Source organism: Hemibagrus wyckioides, linkage group LG22 (assembly GCF_019097595.1).
Source record: "Hemibagrus wyckioides isolate EC202008001 linkage group LG22, SWU_Hwy_1.0, whole genome shotgun sequence".
Classification (NCBI taxonomy): Eukaryota; Metazoa; Chordata; class Actinopteri; order Siluriformes; family Bagridae; genus Hemibagrus; species Hemibagrus wyckioides.
The window spans coordinates 10,433,448-10,454,171 of record NC_080731.1 but is presented as its reverse complement, the minus strand read 5'-3'; the positions used below and the strand labels follow the sequence as shown (position 1 = coordinate 10,454,171).

Sequence of the window (20,724 nt, the reverse complement as noted above, 5' to 3'; positions counted from 1 at the left end):
TTGTTTATTGTATTGTCCAATAAACCGTGTAACACAATCTGATTACTTCCTCCCAATTTACCAACAGGAGCTCTGATTTGTGGCATGTCTGTGTCATTCTGATTAATCCCACCCAATTTACGCAGTGTGGGCCAGGCTTGTGATATGGCAATTACTCAACTTAATTATGCATCTTGCTGCAGTCTACCTATCCATGTTAGCAAAATGAATTATCCCAATGTCAGACTCGAACATATTTCCACAACGGAATACGCTCACACATGGTACAGCATTTTAAAGGGGCAGTTCCTAGATTTACAATTCTGGATACAGAAAAAAAAGGAAAATGTCAACAGTGTTAACAATCCTGTAAGGAGTAAAACACCTCAGGGTATGCTGTTATAGGAAAATGTGGTAGTGAAGATCACGACGTGTTTTATTCCTCGTATACCACATCAATAAGCCAAGGCTAACATGTTTCTTTTATTTAAGGGCAAACATTTTATCAGTTGTTGTGTAACTTATGTGAAACAATGTAGTTCCTGCTATCACTTCTGCTATCGCAGCTATGAGCACCACAAAAAATGCAGCTTGTTGTGTTAAAAACTGAAAATCCATCCATGTAAATCCCGACTGTCACTTATATGTTTGTAAGTTATGTAAACAATGACCTTTTTTTTTCTTTTTTCTACCATATAAGCATCTACCATATGTATGCTTTTTAGCTGTATTAGAACTTTTTTAGAAATCCTACAGCTAGAATTACTATGAGAGACACTGTAAAAAAAATAAATAAATAAACACATCACCAGATTTGATCATTCATGAGCGCTGTGGTATAAAGAAAGATATTGAAAGTATAATAACTACTGCATAATATTGGTTATTTAAATCAGCAATTTTTTTTTGTCTGTAATCGAGATAAATGTCTCTGCATTTTTACCTGCTGCAGATAACTTAAATGTGTTGATTCATTGCTTGTTGCAAAAAGGGACAGTGGGAATGGCTGGTGTTGGATTAAACACAAGACATGATTTGACTCACTAAGAGTTAGGTTTGACTCGCTAAGAAGAAAGCTTAATTGTTTAGATGTTATTCTGTATGACCGTAATTTCACTCATCAGTGCAGACATTTATGTAGAAGTGTCTAAAGCTGTGGTTGTAGCCAGATCATGTACAATTTTATGTCCTTCTCCAATTTTGTCCACTGGCTGGAGAATTGAGATCATGACTGCTAAATGACTCTCGCGCGAATCGTTGTCAGCATGATGGACGGCTTCTGGGACACACAGCTATTCCGTGTCAGTCATCTGTGGCCCAAACAATTTCCGCAAAACTGACAAATATCATGGCACCAGATGTTTCCGATGCTCTGTGTGTGGGTGCCAGATGTATCAGTAGGTGAAAGGAGTCCAACATCTGTGGTCATTATGGGTTTGATGCATCACTCCGATTACTAATTCTATGGCTTTTTAATCATGGCCAGATAATTGACCACTGTTGTTTTGGTTCTAAGCAGCAAAATGTAGATGGATACGAACGCAGTGAAATCAGGTCAGTTTTGTCTACCAGAACACTGCCACACTGACAGTGTAACCGCATTGGAGCATCAAGATCATCAGATATTTAGCTGATTATTTTACTCTTGGCTGCATCCACAAAATAAGAGCCAGAAGTTTATTAGTCTGATAATATTTTCTATTGAAATCTGCTGATACATGAGATCCAAATTGATGGTTCAGTGAGAGTATGAGTGGAATGTTTAGCAGCTCAGTCCATGAGCTAGGAAAATATTCTGCACAAACTTGTCCTGGAGGTAATAACTATTTCTGTTATAGCTGCTCAGACAGTCGGCAGTAATCCAGTATCGTGTGATTTACTACTAAACATGTTAGACCTACTCAGTGTAGCTGTGATTTGATTTTTTTTAAAAGCCCCACAAGTCAACAGAACGACTAAATAATCTCTTTCCTACCAGATGGGAATATACTCTGTTATGTATTTGTCTCAGAGTCTGCATGTTTCACATCGGTATCCATGTGTTTTACAATCTTTGATTCATCTCCGAGTAAAAGCAAAGAGCGCATCTAGCTGGTGATTTGTGTGGACCATGAAACTCCCCAGAGCCAGTGCTCGTGCGCAGTAAGATGGTGAATTAGCTGTCATCAGGAGCAGCTGACTGTAGCTTTCTCGCACACTTACTCTCACATCCTCCCCACCCAGCAGTAACAAATCACTTTACAGCATGAATCATAACTATCATTTTGTCCTCGTTTCATAGAAGGACCAGGCATCGTCTTGGTCTCTTCTCCTTTCCACCCTCATCACTTGCATACACTCAGGTAAGCCCCAGCCAACTCAAAGACAGCTTCACCTTAGGCAAAACATCACCAGCTCTGGCTGACTGCTCTCACTTGCTGTTTAGAGGTAGACTAACTGCCTCAGTACAATCTGGGGGTCTCTAGGTGCTTTCTATGAGTAAGACAGATGAGACGTGACATCAAGCAGAGTGGGAGTTGTTATCAAAGCCCCATTACTTACTCTTCTGCTGTTTGCCTCTGATAGGAGCGGACAATAGTGTATGTGTTAATTCGGTTTGGGCTAAGATGACATCATGTGCACACACACACACACACACATGCACACTACATACATACATTCAAATATGAGATATATATATATATATATTAAAAAACCATATATTAGTTGGATAGATGGTTTTAGATTATCTTCCCAAGTAAGCATGGGTTTCCTTCAGGTTCTCAGGTTCTCAGTTTCCTACAACCCTCAAAAAACATTAGTATGTATTTATTTATGTATGTATGTATGTATGTATGTATGTATGTATGTATGTGCTGTGAAAATCGAACTGATGTCCCATTCCTGCCACATTTTTCCAGCTTTTCCATGGTCATTGTGGTATAGTTCATATTAAATTGTATATTGAAAATAAAACATCTTCTAGCTTAGATCACACCCACCACAGTTTTAAATCTGAATACAAATTAGGATACATATGAATACAAATATTTGACCTACTAAATACAGATACAGTGTCGTTGTCTTGGGACAGTGTGCACAGGTTGTGCATGCCAACAAGTTAGAGGCCTTCTTTTCCCCTGAGCTCACGCCATTCTTCCCTCTAGCCTCCTTGGGAAGGGCACCACTGATTATCCATTACTCATCTCTCTCTCTCTCTCTCTCTCTCTCTCTCTCTCTCTCTCTCTCGCCAGATAAACCTGCAGAGAAGGATGCGGGTCACGGGCCTGATAACACAGGGGGCCAAGCGGATTGGGAGCCCTGAGTACGTGAAGTCATACAAAGTGGCCTCCAGCGACGACGGAAAGACATGGAGGACGTACAAAGTCAAGGGCACGGACGAGGATATGGTGAGATGTGTTTTTAATTAGCCGGCGGCTCAGCGTGCCTCACACTCCACACACTTTAACAACTCTTCAGATTGGATTTTTTTATACTGTTTCGGGATGAAGGAGAGCCACTAGGGCCACCAAGGATGCGCAATGCTCCATCATTTTTGACGGAGCCCCTCCCTTCATTTTCTATTACCCTGCCTCAATTCCCACTCTTGTTTTATTTCATCTTTTTATTTTTTTATGATCTCCTCTATTGACTTTGGGTGGAAATTTTTGCTGCATCATTGTCTGCTTTTGTCAAGGATGTTCTGTTTTATGCCTGTGTCATTTTGCTGAGACGAAGTCATTTATTCGTTGTGTGACAGTGAAGTATTGTTTCTATGGTTTAGCATGACATGCTTGTTTATATTACACTTCTTTTATGAGCCTGTATTATAACTGCATTATAACTGCCTGATGACTAAACAAAAGCAGCACAGAAAGAATGATTATTGACGCCAGCTGTCCATATGCAGATATTCCGGGGTAACGTCGATAACAACACTCCATCGGCCAACTCATTCACTCCCCCTATTGAGGCTCAGTATGTGAGGATCTACCCGCAAGTCTGTAGAAGACACTGCACTCTGCGCATGGAGCTCCTAGGCTGTGAACTCACAGGTTAGTCGCACCTAGATACTGTAGATTTGCCCCCAGTAGCTGCTTCTGTAATCATCTAGACAGTCTTGTGCTCACAATATGCTCATATTGGACATCCTTTCAGCACACTTTTGTCCTTACCTTTCTACACCTTTATACTATATTGATTAGTATCCCCCCCGATATGGTGTCACCAAGGTACATGGTTCCTCTCAAGGTTTCTTCTCCTTGTTTATTCCAGTCACTTCTGGCTCGCTTATTAATGATCCAAATCATTTAGATTTGTCCACAGCTGCAGCATGGAGATATCTATTCTTTAAAGCACCACAGAAATTAAAAATAAAAAAGATTTATTTTTTTTATTCTTTTGAGTAGTTGAAATCAGTAAAGGCCAATGTAAGCATTTGTAGTAATGTTCCAACTTCATCCATCTGAAATCATCTTAATTCTAACTTATTTTAACTTGACAGTATGGGTTTATTGCACTGCCATCATGGACCATATAAATTGCACTGTTTTAGCACTGTTTTGCTTCTTAAATCTCCACCCCAGTGTGCAACTATTCGGAAATCTGTCTGTCACATTGTTATAACCTGTGACTAACAAGCTATTTAACACCACAGGATGCTCAGAGCCTCTGGGACTGAAGTCTGGCCATGTACAGGACTACCAGATCACAGCATCCAGCACTTTCCGAACCCTCAACATGGACATGTTTACCTGGGAGCCCAGCAAAGCCCGTCTGGACAAGCAGGGAAAGGTTAATGCCTGGACGGCTGGACATAGTGATCAGTCTCAGTGGCTACAGGTATTACTGTCTCTGTCTATTCTATTCTCTCAGGGTGACTGGCAGCCCATTATCTCTCCTGGAGCCACAGTGTGACTGCCAGGTTTAATGACAGAAAGCATGTCAAACTGTGACCCAGTTGTTCCAAATTTGTCCTGACATTATGAAACCCCCACTATCTGTTCAGCAACATACTATTATATCTACAATATTTCTGCAATATATAGGCATGTGTTGATAAATAATAACTGCCAATTAGGCTAAGATTAGTGATAATCAGTAATGTTTCTACACACAGACACATAGTAAAATGGATGAACTTTCTAATGTGTGTATATATATATATATTGTGAATATATATACTTTCCACTTCAAACATATAAATTAAGTTTTAATACATTTTTTGTCAAATTATTTTTGTAGCCCTACGTCTGCTATTACTATAGCTTACCATCAGCTCACATCAAATCATGAAATGTCATGTGAAAACAAAGATATAATACAGACAACACAACTTGCTTAATAGATGGCAGATAAAGAGGTCAAGTTTTGTTGTGGGGGATACAAACACAATTAGCTGAGTATTCCCTGTGAAAATTTCCACAATACACATTTCTAGCTTCATTTCACAAACAAATAACCTGGAGGATCTTTATATGGGAGGTAAAAAAAAAAAAACCTTTGATAGTTGCTGTTTCATGTAAAGCTGTACCACTTAAAGTAAAATGTATGGTGTGAATTGTTGTTCAATTGGCTAAACAAAGGATGATTTTTTGCATATAATTGAAGGACAAGTGTAATACACAACAGCAAAAAGCTCTTAACACTGTGCTCTGGGAATACTTTTATGGCTTCTATGCTGCTCTGATTAGACACCTCTCAGCGTGTTTAAGAGCGTCCTAAACTGGACAGGTAAGGCGTTTTCTGTTTACTTCTTTCCATCAAATGGCTGGTAAATCCTTTATCTACAACAGCAGAGAGGCTTTGATAGGATCCTCAGTCAGTGTTCATTAAAATAACTGATCACTTTTAACCAGACTGCTAACAAGTGCTATTAGTCACAAACCTCAACAAATTGCAATTGCTCTGATTCTCCCAAGAGAGTCTTCTAGAACTGAAAACACACACATTACTATTTAAGCTCACACAGAAGTCTGGAGTAATCACAATATAATTAGATCTGCATAACCATAAGAAGAAAAAAAGAAACTTTGCCATGTTGCATATTATATTTTATTGCGTCTATTCCTTGCTTAAATTTCACTTCCGCCTTAGTGAAATACAGACACAACCTACGAAAATAGCCACACATGCTAACAGCGACATGGACGTTCTTCTCTTTTGCAAATTCAAAGATCAGAGTCAGCTATCATTTCGAATACAATCTAATCTGGCATTTATATCGTTACCTCCTAGATTTTGTTTGCAGAAAAAAGAAGTTATTGAACTATTTTCTCTTTTGACGCAATTGAAACTTATTGATTAGTCTTCAACAAGGCCTCTAACTCAAAAACTTTAAGAGAACTGACTAATGCAAAGCTTAACTCTACATCCCCTATTTAGGTCCATCGTCATGTCTATATTCTTAATAAATGATAACACGATAAGTAGCAGAATGGTGTAGCAGCACAGCTTATGGAAATTCTGAGTGTGAAGCAGAGATGTAGATACTCTAAATGTCATTTCTACTCCAGTTACCATAGTGAATAATCGATTATCAGTGACATTACAAGAATGACTACAGGCTTGATAGATTAATTGAATTAATCAAGCTTAATGACAAATTAAGTATTCCAATTAATCAAGATATCTGCACTGCTGCAGAGGCTAAAGAAAAAAAATAAATAATACACCAGAGAATGCACGCTTCTCAGAGATAACTCAAGCATGTGGAGCACACTGTACTTTTCCTCTGTACAAAGAAGTACTTTGGCTCACACTCCATGGACCAGCTGCAGTAAACCATTTGCACCCACATTCTCCACATTACATATTATGTTTCACACTGCCATAATAGACTAAAGGTGTAATTTAAACACCAGGCAGCAACACACAATGTACACTGCTCTCTGTGGCATATTGTCCAATGTGGCAATTGTGGGGCAGCTGATCAACTGATGCTCATACAATCCACCTTTGTTACGCCACTCATTTTTAAATTCTGTTTTGAATATTAATTACATCGTTTTAATGACCGTTTTAAATCAATTTTAAATGATCATTGCTATTTGACGGGACAAACCTACTCTGAGATGCAGATGACTGTGTGCGTGTCAGTTTAATAGGAACAGTTCATAACAAACAATGCAAAAAACAGCATGCAAATGAAAGGTCGGATTCAGGCACAGGTTGGTCGATTAGCAAGCAGTAGTAAACAGGCTAAGTCAGGTAAACAATAAGGAAGATTCAATAAACAGGAATATCTAGGACAAAGGCAGGCTCTGTAAAGTCATGGATCAACTGAACAGAGCAATTACTTTGCAAAATAACAGGGAAACAAACCATGCTTTTAAACAGTGCCAAACCCTGCTTAATAATTAAAAACACGTGAACGTGAACATGATTAAAAGAACAGTGTCTGGGAGCGTGGGAGTGCCAGTGGTTTCTAGGAAGGTGTGTCCGACGTGGGCATGCTTGTAGGCCGCGATGCGCTGTGGGAAACCGAGTGTGTGATGTTAGTGTATGTGACTCCGATTTTCCATGGCCTTTCTAGATATTGCGCAGTCGCGAAGCAGTGTGATGCACTGACTCATTTATCTCCACAGAGTTCTAGGTTTGCTCCCTCTTTGCTGTTATAATAACCTCCACTCTCCTAGAAAGACTTTCCAGTAGAATTTGGATTGTGTCTGTGAGGAATTGTTCACAAGAATTCAGTCACAAGAGCATAAGTAAGATCAGACCCTGATGTTGGGTGAGGAGGTGTGGGGTGCAGGTGTTGTTTCAAGTCATGTCAGACATGATATTGGGGTAAGATCAGGGTTCTTTGCAGACCATTTCCTCTTCTTGCAGTCCAATCTGGGCAAACCATGTCTTCATGGCCCTTGCTTTGTGCACAGGGGCATTGTCATGCTGGAACATGTTTGGGCCTCTTAGTGTAAGTGGAGGGAAAATAAAGCTACAGCATACAGTGACATCCTATACAATTGTGTGCTTCCAACTTTATGCCAACAGTTTGGTGAAGCTTCACATGTAGATGTGAGGGTCTGATGTCCACATTCACTGGTCTACACGGTATGAGGAATATTAGACCTTTACCTGCTATATCAAGCAAAGTTGAACAAAGGTTAGTCAAAAACTGTTCAGAGTAAGCTACTGAATGTTGGTGTTGACTCTCAAGTGCCAATTATAGGATAATGATTTTTAAATAAAATCTATGTTCCCCTGCGGAATAAGATGGAAAGTCGGTGGAGATTTGGAATAGGTGATGTTCAGCATATTCTGTTTAGAGTACTAAAGTTCAGGCAATTAGCAGAAGCCAGTATTGCATGTGATTTTCTCAGCCTCCGTAAACCAGGTGTAAGTTAGCACCATGTGAGTTATGTGTCACTGTGGAAGCAGTGTTGCCACTTGCAAATGTCAAGAGTGCAGTCTTATTTTTGATGTATACTGATTTAGTGTTTAAAGACTGAACCCTGCTCCATGTCACAGAAGCAGGGTGAATAAGATAGGGCCACATTAAAAGGTATATTTTTACATTATTCTGATTTGATACTGCAAGTGTGATGCTTGTTGTTTGTTCAGAAATCTTTCTTGTTATATTTACTTTACCTAAACTGTACCTAACCATTCAGGAAAAAAAAAAGAAATCTAGAAACCAAAGCATTGATTTTAACCCCTGATCACTCTGTTTATTACTACCTTATTATATGGTAATATTTTGTAATAAAACCAGTATAGGTAAGGGATTTTCATACTTGACAATTTGATGTTGTGTTTTTCTTCTGTGTAACTCCTGTTTTTGGTTGGAACCTGGGAATTTCCATGGCCACCTATCCTTTATTAAACTCTTTATTGAAGTATTATTTTAATATTTAGTTCAACTTTTCAGCACTGAAGTATTTTTTATTATCCACAAGGATAATAAGTCACATTTTGAGAAGGAGTTTGCTGTTAGCAAAGCTGGCTTATTTGCCATTCAGATAAAACTAATCAAGCCTAGCTCAGCACAGCAGGAGCTGATTTATAGCAGTGGGCTTGCTTCTGGGTCTGTGCAGTGTGTCTTTAGTTTTTCCCAAAGGCTTTCTGTGACTGTCGCCCTTGCACAATGGATATAATATAGCAACGCTGCATGTAAGTGTGTTTTTTTTTTTGTTCCTGCTAGCCTAGCATTCTGTTCTATCATTTTTATATTTATCTATCATTATGTATCATCCTTCTCAACTTTTTTTTCTACTGTCCAATATTTTATCAAGTTTAGCTTTTCTTTTATGTGTCAATTTGGTTGTGATGGTTGCATCTATAATATATAGAAGTGGACATTGCGATTTAGTTTCTTCTTCTAGCAAGACTGCAAGAATAGGCACTACTGTTTAGCGTGTGGATTCAAGCCAAAGCCAGTTAGATGATCTGTGGACCCACCTGGAAGCAAGAACCAAGACTTTAAGCTGCTTTACACCATGCTAGAAGGAGTCCTGGAATGGGGCCCATTGGGGAAAGTGCAAAGGCAAGCGTTTCTCCCATTTTGCTCTATCCCACAGCCTGCATCTGGACAGTAAATTCACCTAATAAGCTGCAGGATGCCACTGGTTCCCAGTCCTCTTTCATTACTCATGGCTGTCCAACATTCACAGCAGCAGGTAGCCAGGGAAGTTAGACTACACAAAGACTCTGATAGATGCAAATTCCATTATCAGAAATATCATGACCAAATCAAATGTTAAGTATTGTTTCACATGTGAAAAGTTTCAGAAGTTAAGTAATTTCATGCACAGAGAGACAAGTTCTGAGTAGCATGGCTCGCCATTGTGTATTCATTACTCATACTACGTTCGGGATGGTCATGAGATGGTTATTATTAACTTTCTATATCATCAGGGTTTTTGTTCTAATATTTTATTGTTTCTGTAGTAAATGTTTACACATATTCACTTCAGACAAACTGCTTTAAAATCCTGAACTACTGTAATAATGCTGTGAAGCTGTTTCTTCTTGGAAGTGTGTTTTGTTCCATAGATAAAACAGAGATTGACCCCCAAAGGTGGCTTGAGCCCTGTGTTGTTGCCCTCAGACTGTACAAGTGCCCTCTTTACTAATTGTATTTTATATGGCCTCAGGGTGACTCAAAGAGCAAAGACTCTCACCTGGAGTGTATTTTTGAGCTCTTTAACAGGAGCCTGTGAGCTGCACCAGTGCCCAAGATCTGCTTCATTGAGGCACAACTGGCTCAGCATCGCCCCAGGAGTATAGCTCGAGGGTCATATTAGGTTCCAAAAGCTTCATTGCTATCGATTGGCTTATGGATATTTTGCCTCAGTGAGCTCCAACCTGTCACGGATGCGCACATCAGCACACTGCTGGAGTGTGTGTGTGTGTGTGTGTGTACACGTGATCTTTCCTTTCAGTGTGATGCTTAAAATGCCACTAGTTTCAAACAACTGTAGCTGTATGGGATTTATTAATGTTATTTATTATTATTATTATTATTATTATTATTATTATTATTATTATGTTAGGATCTTTCTATAGTAGCTTTCTGTTTCTGTTAGCATTCTGTAACACATGAAAGGGGTTTACATCTGATTGAACAAAGGGTTGCAGTGAATTATTAATGTTACAGGTGTAGATCAGTATCCGGTAACATCAATGTGAGAGATATATAATCAGTGTTACCTAAGCCTTTCATTAGAATGCTGTGTTTCTCAACATCACTCTCAGCCATCACATCACAGCCAAAAATAATTACATTCAAGAATGGGAGGCTTTCCTCCTGTTGTTCCCTTTAGACCCTTTCACCTTCTTAAGCTATTCATTATAAGATCTCTTTTGTCACCAGGTGGTCATTATTCTGTCCCACTGCTTTCTATCAAAGATTATGCTCCACAATGTGTTGTGCTGTTATGAAAATCATGAATAATCAAGTATCAGGTGGTATGATGTGACCTGGCACTAGCTGTTCACTGATTTGAAGATTTGATATAGCTGCCAAAATGATCAGAGCTGCTGTTATAGAAAATGAATCAACACTTTGTGACCAATCAGATTTCAATATAAGACGAATTTAACATAATAAGCCATAACAAATTACTCATAGCTCCAAAATGACCAAATGGCTCTGTTTCTCCTCTAAGCGAGTGTGAGGTGGTGATTTATGTCGCTTGCTTGGGTTTGTCTCATGCTGTCTTTGCAGGTTGTTATCCCTTAAAAAAGCTTTCCTTTGTTTGCTTGTTTTCATCTTTGTCCACATTGTGTAAAGAAAGCCCTTGGTGGCTTCACTTCTTATTTCTTCTGTTAATGGCAAGGATGGGATCATTTGAACTGGAAAACATATTTTAATTACATAATGTACTTAAATGAAAGAACAAGTCATCTGGAAATAGCATTACATAATAGTGTTATAGGATTAAAGTAAAAGCCCATAAAAAGGAACTGTAACAGATATTTGTTTCATAAAAATTATTCCCGCGAGAAGAGTACCACTTCATCTGAATCGATGACTGTTAAGCAATTCATTAAACTGAAACTGTAGAGATGGGATATACTGTAGACCAAAAGTATTTGTCCTTTGTGGTTCATTTAAATACAAAAACTCTTTTGTGAGCAATGTGAACACACACATTATGGCCAAAAGTTTGTGGTCACCTGAGCATTGCACTCATATGTAGTTCTTCCCCTAACTAACTGTTGCCACATAGTTGGAAGCTCACAACTGTATGCATTTGCATTACAATTTCTGCAGTAACTAATGTCTATAGTATGCCAAGATTGGTAAAGAAGAGCTCTGGTGTCATGCACAGAGCCCTGACCTCAACCCCACTGAGCATCTTTAAATGAATAGGATCTCTGACTGCACCCAGGCCTCCTCACCCAACAGCAGTGCCTGACCTAATGCACTAATGCTCTTGTGGCTAAATGAGCTAAAGGGGCACTAAATCTGTAATTGGATGTTCAACAATAACATATGAATGTCATAGTCTGGTATCCGCATCTAGTTCTACTCTCTCAGACAAAACTTATCATCCGGAGTGTGAGGGCTAACAAATGCTTCTGACCAGGCATCTTTTGCATCTTTTTAAACTTTGTTAATTCCTCCATTACTGGTGAGAATATTAAACACTGATTATCTGAAAGCAACAAAACTGAAGGGCTTTTTTTTTTTTTTTTTTACAGATGTTCAGAATATGGACATGCCTATTCCCTTTTTTATGACTCTAAGTGGTATACTCTGTTTCCTTTTTATGTTTGACTGTAAAGTTTTTTCACAGCTTACTTTATTGACTCTACTCTGTCAGCCATGAATATTGAAACATTACTTCTGCCAAGTTTTCTTATGTTTAACTCCTATGTTCTCGCCTTTGTGTGACAAACAGACTTTTTTTGGCATAAAAGCTACCCCATTAAGGTATATTTATCTTATTTAGAGTGGCGTTTCTATTACTAACCCCATTACCACGGTCTTCTGAGAAAAACAGAGACAGAAATGGCTTTTATTGGTTTCTAAAGCCTTTTTGCAACTAGCCAAAAGGGAACAAGATCAAAGGTGACACCGTCTCTGTTAGATACTTCTAGATGTGATGGGGTATTTCTCAGAAGCCTAAGCTAAGTGATCCGCACTTCCAGATGGTGAGAGCTGATTAGTCAAATATGTGCAATAATACTCAAACCACATAATGACAATGCTGCCAGAATCACCAGGCTAATCTTGGTTAAGCACTGCTAAGTCTATAGAAATTCTCCTCTCTTGCTTTGTAGCTTTACTCCATTAAATTGGAAATACGGTTGTTTTATTTATTTATTTATTTTTTCATTTTTATGCACACACACTGCACAGCTTTTCGATTGGTTCAGCACTGATTCAGCTCATATTTCTCACGACCACCTTGAGCAGAAGGCTTTTTTATGCTTCATTTCTTGAGTAATGTAAATAAACATGTTTTTTTTTTCTACTCAAGGTTTAAAACAGAGCTAGAGGTTTTAGTTTTGATTACATATTGCACAATTTATATTAGTTAGATTAATGGTTCATGGTTCAAAAGAAGAGTGAGTTGAAGGAAGAGGTTGGAGTCTCTGGGGTAAGGAAATGGTGACTGGTCCTAGAGGATTCAATGGGATATATAATATCAATCTCTAAATGTTCATATCTTCACCCAATGTGGATTTGGGGACCCTGATGGGTCTGTGATACATTTTGAGGGTTTCAGTGTTTATTTATTATTTTTTGTCCAAGTTATTACATTTATTATTGAGTACTTACAGTTTTTAGCCTATTCGTCCAGTCACTTGAAATGATTGGGTAAAATCCACACCTCAATAACTTAACAACAAGCAGGCCTATAAAAAATGTAGACTTGGACAGGACTTAATGTGTTCTATCGAGTAGAAAGTCCAGAAATAAACTGCTTTATAGCCAAGTTTTATTGTACTCCTTTAAATAATGAACCCAATAATTTTAGAGTTGGATTATCTTCTTAAAAGTGTGCTTATGCAGTCTGCAGGATTTATTTTACAGTTAAAGCACTCCCTGCCTGCAAAAAATGGGAGCACCTCTGCTACACGTGACAGTATGGTAATGATTTTTATTAACGGATCAACCTTACTTTGAATTTCTATGCTATTTTGAAGTCTTCTGGCACTGAAATATTAGCCAGTTGTTCATTCTGCACTACGATATTTATACCATTATTTTAGGTTTATGATCAGGTTTTTCTCTCGCATGACAGCCACCACCTAGAGAGTGTGAGGGCTACCACATGCTTCTTCTGAGTCATATGCAGCTCTGCCATGGCATCTTTTTGACCAGCTGCTCCTGCAACACCACAGGCCAGCTGACATTTGGAAGAGATACAAACTGCTGCGTTTCTTTTACATGAGCTCACAGACACTCACGATTGATGAGTGTCATTCAGAGTGACATAGAAGAGACTAAAATCATCCTTTCCACCCAGACAGCATGGTCAATTACGCTATCTTGTAGTCCTTGATCTCCTGATGATAGGTAGCTTGAGACTTCAGCTGTGACACTCTGGAGCAGTATGTATGTGTTTGTGAGGTTGTATAAAAATATCTATAGCAGGGATTGACAGATTACTGAAAAATCATACACAGCTAATATATATATATATTTTATATCTCAAAAAATGTGTGTAGAGTAAACATGCCAGTCCTAAAAGCTTCTTAAGAGTGAAAGAGTAGTTGTATATCGAGTGTTTTAACCCCTTATAACATCTAGCTTATATTTTTCTTCAAAAATATGCAGACTTTCTGAATGTTTTAACATGTCTAGCAAGGAAAAGCCAGCCTGACTCCACCTGAGCACAGCATTGTCCTTCTTCAGCTTGACTTTAAAAAGCTTTTGTAGCTGTGGCCATGGATATTCTGTTACTGTAATTTGATGCATCCTCCGCATCACCCCCCATGACCCCCAAGATTATTAGCAGTCAGCGCCACTTTCTGTGATTTGATATGATGGATAGGAATAAACAGTCCAGTGACTGTCAGTAGAGTGAGGATGATGTACTGTTACAGCACCTAAAACATACTCAAGGTAGGAATAAATGCACAGACATTTAAAAGTACTTAATATAATACAGTTCTTGAGTGAAAAAAGTATTCAAATACAGTAACAGGAGTATTTGTAATCTATTACCTTTCATTACCCCGATCTTAAGACATGACAATGTGTGACATTACATGATAGAACGATCTTCCTTAATGATAGAACTCAGCATCTTGTTTTTTTATCTAGCTCCATGCGTACGTGTTAATAAGGAAAAATGATTTCAGAGTCACAGTATGACTGGTGGCTGAATACTAATTAATCATCAGTGTAAACAGTTGCCAGTACCAATGCAGTGTATATTATTTATTTATTTGTTTGTTTACTTATTTATTTTTATTAGAAAGTAGAATAAGGAAATTGGCTGAAATCAGCAATGGGCTTATGGATCATGAGTCCAGGTCTGATTAAAGTATATATAATACATAAAGTATATAATATATATGAATATATTTTAGATGACACAAGATATTAGACCGGTTTTAGCATCATCTAACCAGCTGCATGTTTCCTACACCCTCTTTGACCCTTAATGACAACTTCTTTGTCTCTTTATGACAACGTCTTTGTCTCTTAATGATACAGCACCTCCATATATCTTTAAGTAGTTGAAAAACTGTCACAAATCATGTCTTAAATGCATGTGATTAAGTGCTAGTCTACTTATAGTCTCTGTATACATTTTTTGTTCAAAGTCTTTTTATTAATATTTTACATAATGTAAAATATGTAAAAGAATGACAGGATGAAATTATCTTGCTCCAGCAGAGCTCCCCACCACCACTGCACCATTGTTATACATTATGTTATGCACACTCCATTCTATACCATATTATTATTTGTATACATTCATATATATATATATATATATATATATATATATATATATGCCAAATAGAGAAAAAAGTTTGACTGCAGCCTTTAGTGGAATAACGAATGTTCTCTAATGTAAGGCGATACATAAGATCCCTTATTAAATTTGAAAAAGAAATCATATTTTTTGTATTATTATCTAAACGTAGTTCTGTAGTTAGACCAAATTTTGCAAGAATAGGAGAAGGATTAACAGGTAGATACAGAACTTCTGAAAGAAAATTATATATCAATTGCCAGAAATTTACAAGCTTAGAACATGACCAGAACATGTGTGTGTGATTAGCGATCTCAATATTACACCTATTGCATGAAGAGTTTATATTTGGTAAAAATTTTGCTAATTTTGCTTTTGTCCAATGTAGTGTGAACCACTTTAAACTGAATAATTGTATATCGTAGACAAATTGAAGTTGAATGAATCTTAATAATATCTTGCCATGAAAAAATCAAATTGAGTTCACTATCCCATTGTTGCTTTGATTTTGTTAGGGATGTTAAATTTTGTGAAGAAATCAGAGACTATATCAAACCTATGATATTTTTAGAGAGTGGGTTGATTATTAGAATGGTATCATGTAGTGACTCTGAAGGTAAAACTGGAAAATCCACAGTGTTAGTTATCATAAAGCTACGAATCTGTAAATATCTAAAGAAATGGAATGGTATATTTTGCTCTTATTTGATGAAATGACATAAAGCTAAAGATCACTATATAGATCTTTCACTGTAGCAACATTAAATTAAAAGCAACATCTGTAATCGAAGGAAGAAACATAAGATTTCTCATGATAGGAGCTTGCATTGAGAGGCCAGTAAGCGAGAAATTTCGTCTAAGCTGATTCCATATTTTACAAGATGTTCTAACAATTGGATTCAGAGAATATTTCGACACTGGGTGAGGAAGAGGAATCTTAGTATAAAGTAAAGCAGACAATGCAGATTTTCAATGAGCTTTTTTTAACAGCAGCCATGCTGGGCTGTCAGAAGGGTTAACCGAGTACAACATAAATTTAATATTAAAAGCCCAGTACTAATGTTGAAAATTCGGGAGGGACAGGCCACCACAAGAACGATGTCTCTGCAGTATATTGTTGCGCATCTGAGGTGTTTTCCTATTCCAAATAAAATATAAAAGATATAAGGGTGTCTATGATCATTCAAAAATTTTTCTAAACAATATTTTATTAAACAAATAGGGAGACTTTGGAACAAAAATCTAGGCAGTATATTCATTTTAACAGTGTTAATTCTACCTCCTAAAGATAATAAAAGCAAGTTTCATTGGTCAAGATCCTGTTTTAAATTGTTAATAAGCGGGCAGAAGTTAGCTTTATAAAGATTATGATATTCACGAGTGACCCAGGTACCTAAGTATTTAAATTTTTCGGTACTTATTTTAAATGGAAAAGAGTTAGAAAATATTGAATGAGACAAAAAAATTATGGGCATGAGTTCACTTTTCTGCATATTAATTTTGTATCCAGAGATTTTGCCAAAGTCATTTATCAGAGCTGGTAAGCTTGTAAGTGGTTGAGATAGGTATACAAGCATATTGTCTGTGTAGAGAAATACTTTATGTTCAGTATCTACTCTATGTATTCCCTTAATGGTACTCCTCTCACGTAGAGCCACAGCTAGTGGTTCGATTACCAAAGCAGACAAAAGAGGAGACAAGGGACAACCCTGTCTCGTACCATGATGTAAAGAAAAAAAAGGGGGGATAAGTTATTATTTGTACGTACTGCTGCTATTGGTGAAGTGTAAAGAACTTTAATCCAATGTCTAAATTTGAAACCAAACCCAAATTTTTCTAAAGCATAAAAAAAAAGAAAGTCCCATTCCACCCCGTCAAATGCTTTCTTAGAATCAAGTGATAATAGGACCTCAGAAACACTAGATGGGTTGGGATCACAAAGAATATTTAAGACGTATGTTAAAAAAAAAATGTCAATGTTTAATAAATCCAGTTTGGTCACTGGATATAATAGATGGCAGAACATTCTCTAACCTATGAGCTAACATTTTCTTGTCGCATTGTTGGAGGCAGAGTACCAGAAGAAAAAGATTCCTTAAATACGCTTAATAATAATGGAGTCAATTCATTCTTAAACTTTTTTTAAAAAATTCACTTGGAAACCCATCAGGGCCAGGTGACTTTGCATTTTGCATTGACATTATTGAGGCATTTATTTCTTCAACTGAAAAAGGGCTTTCAATTTTAGCTGCAGTCTCACTATCAACCGAATGTATAGTAATTTTATCAAAAGCTAAAAAGAAGGAAGATACCTAATTTATCTTTTATCTTTTAATCTTTTGCCCTAATTTATCTTTATCTTTTATCTTTTGTCTCAGTTGAGCTAAAACTCATCTTCTCACCATGTTCATATGTTCTATAACGTGTCCTCAATACGTTTAGTACTTGAAAGATTATATTCAGATTATATTCAGTTTTGAAGTGATAATCTTTGTTTATTTAGGGGGGGGTGATGGTGTAAGAGCCAAGGTAGCATCTTATTTTAGTATAGCATTTGTTAATTCCTCAAGTCTGGCTGTTTGTATTTTTCTAATGTGGGAACTATAAGATATTATTTCTCCTCTTAAGTATGCTTTCATTGCTTCCCATATAACTGAGAAAGACATTTCTGGTGTTTGATTATGGGTCTCTGTATAAATTAACAAGTAAGTAAATGAAGCAGCAGCAAAGATCTGGAACACATTTTTGACAAATATTCATCAGGCTTCATATATCACTAAGAAACAAACAAAAAACTAATTCATTAATTTTTATTTATTTTTCTCACAAAGTTTATTGTATTTTCTTTTGCCTACTTACTATTCTCTTTTTAAGTACTTGTAGTTTCTTTGTTTTTATTACTTTACGACTGAATTTTAAATGCATGAAATGTGCTAGATTTCTTTCTTTCTTTCTTTCTTTCTTTCCATTTTTCCTATAATTATAAAAATATGAAACCTGACAAATCACAGTTCTCTTCTATATCACAGTAGGCATGATATAGGCATACATGTATTTTACTTAATTTCCTGTTTTTCTGTTTAAGAACAGATTCCTTTTACACTTTTAATGATTTGTTGTGAGATTTCCTTTTGGGTCATGGATGAGTCACAGGCAAGTGTATGTCAGAGAATCAGAATTATTCACATAGTAAACAAGGTATTTCAAACTTTCCAGGATATCATTGCTCATTTGTCTTCATGACAGCACTAGGTTTTTTATATACATATATAAATATGTGTTCTTGTCCATAGTTGCACACACAGTATAATTATGTTCCCCTGTAACACTGCTGTGAAGCCAGCTGCACATACTGCATGCTTCTGAAGAAGCTTTTCATAATTGGCCAGCGGTAATGTTGATCACAAGGCAAAGCCGTGGGCACAAATCACTGCTCTGCTCACTGAACTGATGTATCACAGCCATTGCTGTAAATTACACAGCTGTCATTAGTGTATCACAACATCGTGTATTGGTTAATCTAAGATTACACCTCTGGCAACTGAGGCCTCCATTTCTCTTCAAAGACAAACTCAAAAACCTTTTGTAGATTTAATCTAACAGTCTTTTTCAGTGTAATTGAAAGTATTCAGATCAGAGCCTGAGGTTTGAGCGAGGATGTAACCAAAATGGAGTTTTATTTAGGTAACTTGAAAGGATTTGTTGGTTGGGGCTGCACTTTTGTTATTCTAGTACCAGATACAGTATAGTTAGCAGGTATCTGCCACTCTGATGTCACAAATCTCCAAGGCGATAAATATGATGGCGCTGACTGTATTATTAGCATTAAAATTAAAACTTTGGAAGCTGATCTATGTGAATAGTGTGTGCAATGGAGAATGGATTGCTGGACAGATATAATGACTATAAGTGCTGTTGCAACGCTTTTTAAGGTAAAGATGCAGCAAGAGATAAATTCTAGCTGAACACCATTGTTGGAGGAAACCATTAACCAAAGTGAAAAGAGACCAACATGTCAATTAAAAAAAGACGAAAGTAAAAAAAAAAAATTAATAATAACAATAGTTAGGAAGGAAGGAGGGAGGGAAGGGTTGGAAGGAAGGAACTTATTGTTAATAAGTTTACAATTAATATTGTTAAAATCAATACAATTTTGTCCATTTACATTATATACAAAAGGCACCACACTGGAGAGATGTACTTAAATCAAATAGACTGTATTTTTTTAAACTCTACATGAAAAAATATTAGTTTCAATGATACTGATATTTATAAGCTTACTTTCACAGTTCAGTTTCCTGTTTACTGGTTCAGATCACCAGTTAGTGTAGTTTTATCATAGACGTGAAAGACAGGGATCACTCCGAGTGATGCTCGATACAGAGCCATGCCGATCTGCCTGAGATTCCAGCACTGTTGCAAATTACTTTCTGTCTTTAGACAAGTGCAGGAGTGCAGGGCTGTGACATTAATTAGATTCCTGCAGGATTGATTTCTTCTCGACGGCATGGCCCTGATTAACACCAGCAACATAGATAAGAGGAACGTGTGTTTGTGTTAATCAGGGGGCCTTCCTTAATTTCTGCAGGTTTAGGGGGGAAAAAAGGCAGCAGCACATGTAAGGAAACACCTGAGCAGAGAAAACATCATTTACATAGCAGGGTATGATAGGAATTGTTAATTGTGTCTGAAAGTAGACACTGGTTAAACGAAGGGTAGGGGATACTCCTGATTAAATGTCAGATATAATAAATGAAATACAACACATCAACAATTCATCCTCACTCAGAGCGTTCATCACTGCTGATCAGGATTTACAATGCATATGAACCAAAGGATCTGCTAATATTTGCAGTGTCATTTTTCCAATTTGGTTCTTTCAGTCTTGGTGTCAAATTTGGTGCTGAAAGCTATTAAAACTTTCACATAAAAAAAAAAAACAACAATTCAGGGAATAATCAAAAGGTCCCTTTGTGGAAAACATAGATATTAGAGAATGAAATGAAACACAGAAGCTCTGATTTACTAAGATCTTACATTTCTGTGTGGAATCAGTTAAATGTGTTGTGAATGATTAACAATGCCCACAACACATTTCATCACACATCATAAAACAGAGTAAATGCATGAACTGTTGGGAAGCTGTTTAATATAAATGCAATGCCCTTCAATAATTTTGGCACATTTGGTAGAGCTGAGCAAAGAAGGCTGTGGGGAAAAAGGAAATCACATAACTACTCTGCTCTCATAGATATTAAACAATAACAAGCACCCATATGAATATTATGTACCAAGGGTGCCAATATTAATGGAGGGCACTGTAGTTAAGTAATATGTACGTATGTGCACATGAATACACAAGAGAGCTTGTGCCACTCACATG

At 37.0% G+C, this 20,724-nt stretch overlaps 1 protein-coding gene across 1 annotated transcript in view; it reads left to right on the top strand.

The window, feature by feature from the left end:
- The window catches only part of edil3a (EGF-like repeats and discoidin I-like domains 3a), a 176,933-nt gene that overhangs the window by 130,857 nt on the left and 25,352 nt on the right, over positions 1–20,724 (top strand). Inside the window, exons 6-8 of the mRNA XM_058375476.1 lie at positions 3,213–3,368; positions 3,869–4,013; positions 4,616–4,800. Of these exons, the coding sequence (XP_058231459.1) occupies positions 3,213–3,368; positions 3,869–4,013; positions 4,616–4,800 (486 nt within the window). The remainder of the gene's footprint in view (positions 1–3,212; positions 3,369–3,868; positions 4,014–4,615; positions 4,801–20,724) is intronic.